This window comes from Setaria italica, chromosome VII, assembly GCF_000263155.2.
Source record: "Setaria italica strain Yugu1 chromosome VII, Setaria_italica_v2.0, whole genome shotgun sequence".
Lineage (NCBI taxonomy): Eukaryota > Viridiplantae > Streptophyta > Magnoliopsida > Poales > Poaceae > Setaria > Setaria italica.
Window position 1 is genome coordinate 20,674,321 of NC_028456.1, and position 8,713 is coordinate 20,683,033.

The following is an 8,713-nucleotide window of genomic DNA, read 5'->3' on the forward strand; positions in this document are numbered from 1 at the left end:
GAACTGAGTGGCGGCGGTGGGCCAAGCCCGGCGGCGGGACCTGGCGACCACGGGAGGCGGCGGCGGTCGGGAGGCAGCGGCGGTCGCGGGAGGCGCGGGGGCGGACGGCTAGAGCGTCGGTGGGTGAGGGGCAGCGGGGGTAAATTTGTTTCGCTTATTGGAGAAGCGTCTCCCGACCCACTTACACAATAAGCTGGATGCCAGTTGTTTCCCAGCTTGTGCACTAAGCGGCTTACGTAGCAAGCGGAAAATAATCAAAATGTTTGGGTGGATTTATAGCTTATTTCCACCGAGAAACGGGAAATAAGCGGATACAAAGTGAAGAGACCTTGGAGGGGAACTTCTCGTGCGGAGCGCTCCGTGTCGCGCGCGTCGAGCTCCTCGTATAGCGCCCGAATATTGCTTAGAGGTAGATGTAGCGCTGCCAGTGCCGCTTCTCCCCTGCCGGCGGCACGTTGGCGACGGTCTTCTCGGACCCCGTCTCGATTTCCGGCGGCTTCCTCCAGCCGGATCAGATCGAACCACGACGTCGTACTCGAGCAGGTTGCTCGCCGCGGCGACCTCGTACCGGACCTTCCTGCTTCCTCTGGGCAGTGACCACGGCCTCGATCGCCTCGGCGTGGCTGAACCGCCTCTCGAACTCGAGGAAGGCACGGCGCAGCTCGTCGGTGAGATGGTCGAGTACCCCCGTACACGGCCCGCGCGCTGCCGGGCGCCAGGCACCTCTCCTCGAACGCGGCGAAGGAAAGGAGCACGGAGCAGCCGCTCCGCGCCCTCGTCCTCCACGGGGTCGGCCACCGCCTCGACGGCGCGCTCGTACACCGCCCGCGCCCGGGACGCCGCGCGGCGGCGCGGCCGCGTGGGGAGGCGTGCGCCGAGCTCGAGCTCTGGCACGGCGAGGCCGGGCGCGCCCGGGCCGTCCACTAGCGGCTCGTCTTGGAGCACCCCCCGCGCCCAAGCAGATGAAGAAGTAGATGGGCCATAAGCCCGGAATGGGAACAGCAAGATGGCTTTGCCACAACCAACACACATCCTGCAACCCCGAATTTAAATCATGTTCAACGAATGCTACAGAAATCATATCTGAAATCAACATGACTGACGGCATGAACAGATCAAGCAGCGTAGATAAGACAGCAGATCTTGCAACTACAAATCTTTGAATCAGAATCCATCGCAGTAAGACCCACGCACCAAGAACATTGATCACAAGACAGCAGTGCAAGCAGTTATCGCCTTCCATCATCCAGTTCTAGCACTAACAGAACCAAGACTGGGCTCTTTCTAGCCTTCACATTAATCGCTCGAACAGATGGCGTACAATTCTTGCAAGAACAAAGCCATTTCAGAAACTTCAGAAATCAGCATCCATGTTACATTTGCAAAACCAACAGATCCGGAACATTAGTATAAGAAGCACTAATTTCTAGCATTTACAGGAACAGCATTTCTTTATTAAACAGATCAATCCTGGGGGGACATATCAAATGCTGAAATCAACTCCTGGTTGCTTCTTTCCAGTCTGCTACAAATAGATGGCGCATAACAAACAGGAAATCCAGAAAGGGCGAAGCCATTCAGAAATTTCAGAAACCAGTCATCATATTCCATTGCAGTGAGACCAATACATCCATAAGATTACTAAAGGATTGCACAGCAGCACAGAATTCATCCATCTAGTGCCAGCCCTACTGAACAGAGAAAGAACACCACGACACAGCAGCACTAGCAGCACGCGCGCTCACGCCCTCTCGCCCCTGATGCGGCGGGCGAGCTGGATGTCCTTGGGCATGATGGTGACCCTCTTGGCGTGGATGGCGCAGAGGTTGGTGTCCTCGAAGAGCCCCACCAGGTAGGCCTCCGCGGCCTCCTGCAGCGCCGCCACGGCGGACGACTGGAAGCGGAGGTCGGTCTTGAAGTCCTGCGCGATCTCCCGCACCAGCCGCTGGAAGGGGAGCTTGCGGATGAGCAGCTCCGTGCTCTTCTGGTACTTGCGGATCTCCCGGAGCGCGACGGTGCCGGGGCGGAAGCGGTGGGGCTTCTTCACGCCGCCGGTGGCCGGAGCAGACTTGCGAGCGGCCTTGGTGGCCAGCTGCTTCCTCGGGGCCTTGCCGCCGGTGGACTTCCTGGCCGTCTGCTTGGTGCGGGCCATCGGAGCGGGGCGAGGAGGATGGGATCGAGCGGCGGCGCGGGGAGATTGGAGGATTTGGGGGGATGGGAAATTGGAATGCGAATTGCCGGTGGGTGGATTTTGGGGGTGGAGGTGGGGGTATTTGTAGCTGTAGAGGGTGAGGAACGGCGGGATCGCCAAAAATTTTGGGAGGGACGGGCGGCGGGAGTGGTTTCGGCTGTTGGATGTGTTGGACGGTGAGGATGGCGCGGCTCGTTTGGCGATCCGCGTGGTGGGTGGTGGTGGGATGCCATTGGCTGGAGCGGCTTCGAGGGGGATCGCTGGCCCCACCTTGTGATTTCCGCCGAGGAATGGGCCGGTGCAGCCCACCACGGTGGACCTGCCGGGCTGGTTTGGCAACATGTCACATTTTTTGGAGGAGAACTCTTGTGGAGGTTGGAAATGGCCGAAAGGGAGACGGGTGGGCCTGACAACCGCGGCCTGACTGGTCGTGTTGGAAATTCAGAGAACAAGATCAGTTTGTTGGATCGATCTGATGGAGAATGTGTTACTGTTACATCAGTCATCTGGGACCTGCCATGATACAACAACCTCCACTCACCTCCTCCTCATCAGCTAATCTTTCTGTGTGAACTGACTTCTCTTCCTCCAGTTTGGTACCAGCTCTTGTCACAGCCCAACGAAGAATGTTATCCTTTCGACTTGCTTGACAAAAATACAACACCGAAACGTGATTGAAATCAGATTCCAGCGGTCGAGTTCTGCTTCTTCTGGAAAATACTTGTAGATAGTTCGGCGGCACCTGAACCGAATTTCATGAAGCTTTTAGATCAAACTGGGAGCGTAAATGGAGTCGGGTAAAAAGAGATCGAGGAACTTCATTTCAAGATTGAATCCTTTTTTTTCAAAAAGAAATGTCAAAAAAAATCAGATGTATGTCACGGTTAAGAGACCGTATGGAGCAGAAGAAAATCGCGATTACAAGTGCGATTGCGCTAGGTTTTATGCATCATGCCAACTATATTTGTTCTAAAAAAAATCTCTCAACTGTATTTCTCAGTCCTAAAAAAAAACTATTTCTCTGGTCATTTTCATAATTAGAATTTTCTGTGCAATGGTACCTAACCCTAACCTGAATGGAGCGGCAACGTAGTTGCCAGATTATTAGTTTTTTTTAAAAAAAAATGTAGTTACCAGATTTCTGCAAGTTGAGGTAGCATATTCCATAAATCAGGCCTTCAAAACAGTAGTAGCAATGTTACTAAAGTCTGGATTACAATCTACAATACATTAACACTGTCATGCATAGTGAGATGCCTGCCCATATCAGAGGGGGAAAAAAATCATATCTTGGCATCCAGGTAGTTTTTGACTTTCCGTTTTCAGAGACGACAGGTCCACAAGCACTGTTCTTCTACTATGTAGCTTTGGAGCCTTGGCGAGCTTTGGGCCAAATGCTGGGACCAGTTGCGCGGATCGGATTTGTCAACGCAATTCTGTATTGATCTCTCAAGGTGTATATATGGTACATGTACAAGAGCACAACGTAAACAACGCAACTGCCTAACCAACCTCCCTAATCTGCAGGCACGTCCGAGTGAACGGGATCGTGGAGCTGGTCTAGCGACGGAATAACAGGAGAGCAGTTAGCTCTCGAACAATTCGGAATCGGCACCCCCCTTCCTGCTTTTGCAATGGAGCTGGTCACAGCGCTTTTGCAATGCAAGCCAAGCATCACCACACAAGGGCGGGCAAGCACCATGCCTTCCCGGTGCAGAGAGTTTAGCACCTCACCTTCACAAAAAGCGGCCTGTCAATTGTCAAGCCTCCGCAACTGAACAAGCGAGCATCCGCCGTCCCAGATAGGGCGTTCGCGTTCCCGTCATCGCTAGCTACAGGACGTTGGCGCCATGGATCGATCATATGGGAGGGGTGGACGTGTGTCAGCGCGTTCGGCAGCGCTTATAGCGGCTGCGGCTGCTGGCTGCCGCTGCCGCTGCTGCAGCGCTACAGCTGCTGCTGCTGCCGCCGCTAAGCCTGCTAACGGCCGTTTGGCCCGCCTGGTGTGCCTGGTAACGGGCCGTTTGGCCCACATGACTTCCAAGGTTAAACTTAGTCCGGTTACAAATGAAATTTATGCAGGAAACCAATTAATCAAGTCTAATTTGCGTACTCTTTTTTACAAAATGAAACAATTACAAGGTGTGGGACTACAAATCATAAGAGAATTGTTGATACTTAAAAAATATAAGGTTGTTAAAAAAACAGGAAATAAATTGTTCCTGTACCGATAGGAGCGAGGGAGCGGTGACAGCTTATCCTTAGCAATTTCCAAAGTGGTTTCCCTACGGATGCGCTGCTACGTTCGAAAATAAAATTTGTAGCGGTAAATGCATCTACACCATGTAAATGGTGGCCGGCAAACATAACAAACACACTCGAGGGTACGAACCTACACACAATATATTACAATTTCGTACATACAAATTACAACATGAACGTACACAACATACATCCCGCGTCTACATCAACGAGATTCCCGCCGCAATCCAATCTCGGACACTGCCCATATCAGGTGTAGCATTAGCTGCCACCCATTCGGACACCGCATAGTCCGGTTCTCGCGCCCTGGACGATCCTGCAGAACTGTCATTGGCAAGGTCCAACAAATAATTATGCAGTGCAAAGCAAGCAATAACAATCTTGGTTTGCCGTTCTCTTGAATATAGTGGCACTTCCCGCAGAATGTGCCACCTCGATTTCAGGACACCGAAGGCGCGTTCCACCACATTGCGAAGACTGGAATGGTGAAAATTAAATTTCTCCTCCAATGTGTCCGCCGCCCTTCTGCTAAATTCCTCGAGGTGATACCTGGTATTTCTATACGGCCCCAGATACCCTTCGCGAACGGCGTACCTCGAGTCGACCAAATAATAGCGGCCTGCAGGTAATCACAAAAAATTAACATTAGTGCACCACATTTTCCAAGTCCAGCTACATGTGCCACTCTTAGAAGTCACATACCTGCAGGTGGATGTGGGTACGTCGTTGCCGACATACAGTCATGCAAAACCGCCATGTCGTGACACGAGCCTGCCATCCCAGCTCCTACGTACGTGAATCGCATGTCCATATCACATATGGCTAACACGTTGAAGCTCGTGAATCCTTTTCTGTTTAGGAAATCCACACGGGACTCACGCCCGACAATTACTGGAATGTGCGTACCGTCTAGAGCACCTATGCACCCATCAAAGAACGGTGCATATTGGGTCAGCTTGTGATTGACCGTAGAGTACGCTTTATCCTTTGGAGCGATGACTTGCTGGGCAAACGAATACATTACATTCGCCACATGCGCCATCTTCCTACTAACTGTGTCCAAACTGGTCAAACCTTTCTCTAATCTGACGGCAAGCCTGCTGTGTCGCACATGCCCACACAAACATAGCTAACGCCTCAACAGATTCTACCCCTTGCGACGTTTTCAACCCATGATTGCTAACCAACATGTCATGCAACTGAAGGAACGTGTCGGGATACATACGAAAATTATCGAAGCACCGCCTCCTGTCCCGGAGGTTCAGCTCCACCCATTGCCGACCCGTCAGGCGTGGCAGCTCAACTGGCAGCTCAACTGGCGGGTTCCGTCTAGCACGATGAATGCTGCGAAGCTCCGCATATGCGGCTGCAGCTCCTCCTAAACATTTCATATCGAACACAGAGCTGCTGTCGCTGCCGGTGTCACTGTTGTGTTCCTCTGCACTACTCATACTTCAAGTACCTGTCGAAAATGAAAACACAGCTTATAAGACAAGGTGAACAACTAGTCTGAATACTGAGAGGAGGTACAACTAGTTTGCAAAAAAATTGAACGTAATTTAACTTCAAAGTAACTTAGCAACAAAACTTATACGTACAACTGAACAAATACAACTAACTAATAGAAATGGTCAACAGTCAGATACACCGGAACAGAAACAACCACTAACATACTAGAGAAAGGTTCAACGATCATTAACTTAAAAATGTTCAACTCGGCGCACATAGAAAGGTTCAACCTCGTCTACAAATTACAGAAGCTAACAATAATGTTCAACACAACACAAGTGCAACTAAGCTAACAAATAAGCAGGGTACCATCACTTCTTGTGCATCATGTTCCAGTAGAAATTGATCCAACTCAATCGGGCATCTTTTGTGTCTAACCCCATGAACGTGGTCCGACACTCCGCGCTCTGCCCAAATGAAAACATAGCCTGGTTGTGAAGCTCCGACCCCTGCTCTATACCATCTTCTTTTAGGATCTCAAGACAACGCGAGATTTGCTCCTGGAGACTCGGCGCACGTAGCAGGCTCCGCTTGGCCACACTCTCATATAGTTCCCTAATGTACTGCTCCAAGTTGTCACTTCTTTTTTTGGTGGGACTGTCCACAGAGAACTCTCGGACCGGCCTTTTTGACTTGGCACGAGCACTGACACAAGCACTACTAGCAGGGGCGGGGTCCTCCTCCAAGTCCACGAAATTGCCCTCAGTCCCCATGCTAGGTGTGTCCTCACGAATACCTCCGGCCGATAGCAATGTGCCCCTGTCTTGGGGTTCGTGGCCATACAACTCAAACAACTCGTTGAGGAAAGGTAGAGGCTTCACAGAATGCGGCTGGGACCTCGCCTGGGTGTCCTGCAATGTCCCATCAAAGTAAAATATCAGCATCGCAAAATAAAGAAATTACAAGTAAGATGATCAGTAAGTTAGGGACGTCGCAAAGTGCGTACCTGTTGGTCCTGCTCCCAATACGTGGCATCAGCAGACACCCCACCAGTTTGTGTGTCGCGCCCTAAACCAGATGAGGTTTCCAATGCCCGCCAGGCGAAGAATTGCCTCCTCAAGTTATTCAGCTTGTTCTGCAGCTGCTTCGATCCCAATTGCAATCCAGTTTCTGCCCTGAACCTGGAGTGCACATTCCTCCATCCCAACTTAGTGAGGCATCTATCGCTCCAGTTGAGCTGGTTCTTTTGTTCAATGCACAAGTCCAGCAAAATTTTTGTCGTGGGCTCATCCCAGCTGGCACGGTTATTCATCTGAGCACACAGGAGCTGCAATTATATGGCACCGATCTATGGACAACTACGACCTACGTACACAACTAAGCAATGTAAAATAAAGAAATTGTTACTTGCCTTAGCAGGTGCTTTGTGGCGTTTGTGGCGGAAATTGTACGGGCACACGGGGGGGGGGGGAGCAGGAACCAGTAGATGACGATGCCAGTGTGGGCACCCTTGAATCTGCCTCGGTGTTGTGTTCCTTGCACCCTTCCTCCTGAAGCCTGAAAGGTGACAAAAAGAAATCACAAGGTCAGATTACACATATCTGAGGTGAAAAGAATCCACAAGATAAAGAAACCTCGACCAACATGGGAACTGGATTCGAATATGGAATACCAAGTTTCTGCTAAGGTGTTAATTCTAAAGAATCCATCTGACTTGCCCCTGACAGTTGTTATCTTTCATCTACATTGAATAAATGGCGCTGAAAGTTTTAACCTTTGAAGGCACAAAAAATAAACTAATACACAACTTCAATATGTGGAGCCAAACATTGATGGAACCTAAATTCACTAGCTCTTCCATGAAGATGCATCTTAAAAAGATAAGCACTGGTGCAGCTTTAGAACTGAAACCTCCAAATGGAAGGTCTCTTTCTCCTGCCTCTTCAGAAAAAAAATGCAAGATCTCACAATTGCACTTGACATTCTATGTTCTTGATTAATCTACAGATCAGGAAATATGCAGTCTTCAGATGATAGAATGATAGTCAGCTTACAAACATTCACGAGACTTGCCTCTAAAATCCAAGTAAAAATCAGGAAGTGCATGTTATCAGGACCTTTTTAGTTTAGCTGACATTCCTGGAGCTAACAACTAACTAATGTCTACTCCAACTAAGTCTCTAAGACATTGTCAATTCATACTGCATATATACTTATATTTTCTACAATTTCAGCAAACTTCGCACAGTATATCTAAAACAATACTTGCATACTTGAAAAGGAAATAAAGGTCCAAACATCATGAGAAAACGCATAATTCCACCCATGTTCGCTTAAACTTTCCATTGCTACTTATGTCAGCTAACTATGAAGTAGTCTAGTATGTAACAGGGAAACAGGGAGAAGAAAGTATGCCTCCAAAACCAGGGGAGAAATTAAATCAACCAATCAAGCTATAACCTGATGTTTCACTTTCAGGTACGCTTGCTGTAAGGAATAACCCATGAAGTAACCTCAATCCTAGTTTGAGGCCTTCCTTTTATCACAATGGGCAACAATAAGCATTAAGGTATGTACTTGACCAGATCTTATATCTAGTGAAATGTCTAACAGGTTTCATTCATTCACTAGGGGCATACGGATGGGGTAGCATCCATACCTGTGAGCGGAGGGGATGCAGGGGGCGACGGCGCGGGAGACGGTCCGTCCACCCGACAGCTCACCGGCGGCGGCAGCGCGTGCGCCGGCTCGGAGCTGCGGCGGCGGATCCGGAGGGACGGGCGGCGGCGGATCCGGACGGAGGGACGGAGG

General features: G+C 50.0%; 2 protein-coding genes across 2 annotated transcripts; both read right to left on the reverse strand.

Moving 5' to 3' along the window:
* Positions 1 to 1,561: 1,561 nt before the first annotated feature.
* On the reverse strand, positions 1,562 to 2,251 carry LOC101778720 (histone H3.2). Its single transcript, XM_004975622.4, has one exon. It carries the CDS (start codon positions 2,150 to 2,152, stop codon positions 1,742 to 1,744), a length of 411 nt encoding a protein of 136 aa, XP_004975679.1. The 5' UTR covers positions 2,153 to 2,251; the 3' UTR covers positions 1,562 to 1,741.
* Positions 2,252 to 6,273: 4,022 nt separating this feature from the next.
* LOC101774555 lies at positions 6,274 to 7,214 on the reverse strand. The gene is made up of 2 exons (XM_004977953.1): positions 6,909 to 7,214; positions 6,274 to 6,813 (listed from the first exon to the last, which is right to left on the reverse strand). Exons 1-2 carry the CDS (start codon positions 7,212 to 7,214, stop codon positions 6,274 to 6,276), a joined length of 846 nt encoding a protein of 281 aa, XP_004978010.1.
* Positions 7,215 to 8,713: the final 1,499 nt, after the last annotated feature.

What these genes read in the sequence shown, in the direction of transcription:
- LOC101778720 (XM_004975622.4), bottom strand. Translation starts at nt 2,152, where the DNA reads ATGGCCCGCACCAAGCAGACGGCCAGGAAGTCCACCGGCGGCAAGGCC.
- LOC101774555 (XM_004977953.1), bottom strand. Translation starts at nt 7,214, where the DNA reads ATGAATAACCGTGCCAGCTGGGATGAGCCCACGACAAAAATTTTGCTG. An exon ending in ATTGGGAGCAGGACCAACAG is followed by an intron (nt 6,814 to 6,908) that starts GTACGCACTTTG and finishes GGGACATTGCAG; the next exon opens with GACACCCAGGCGAGGTCCCA.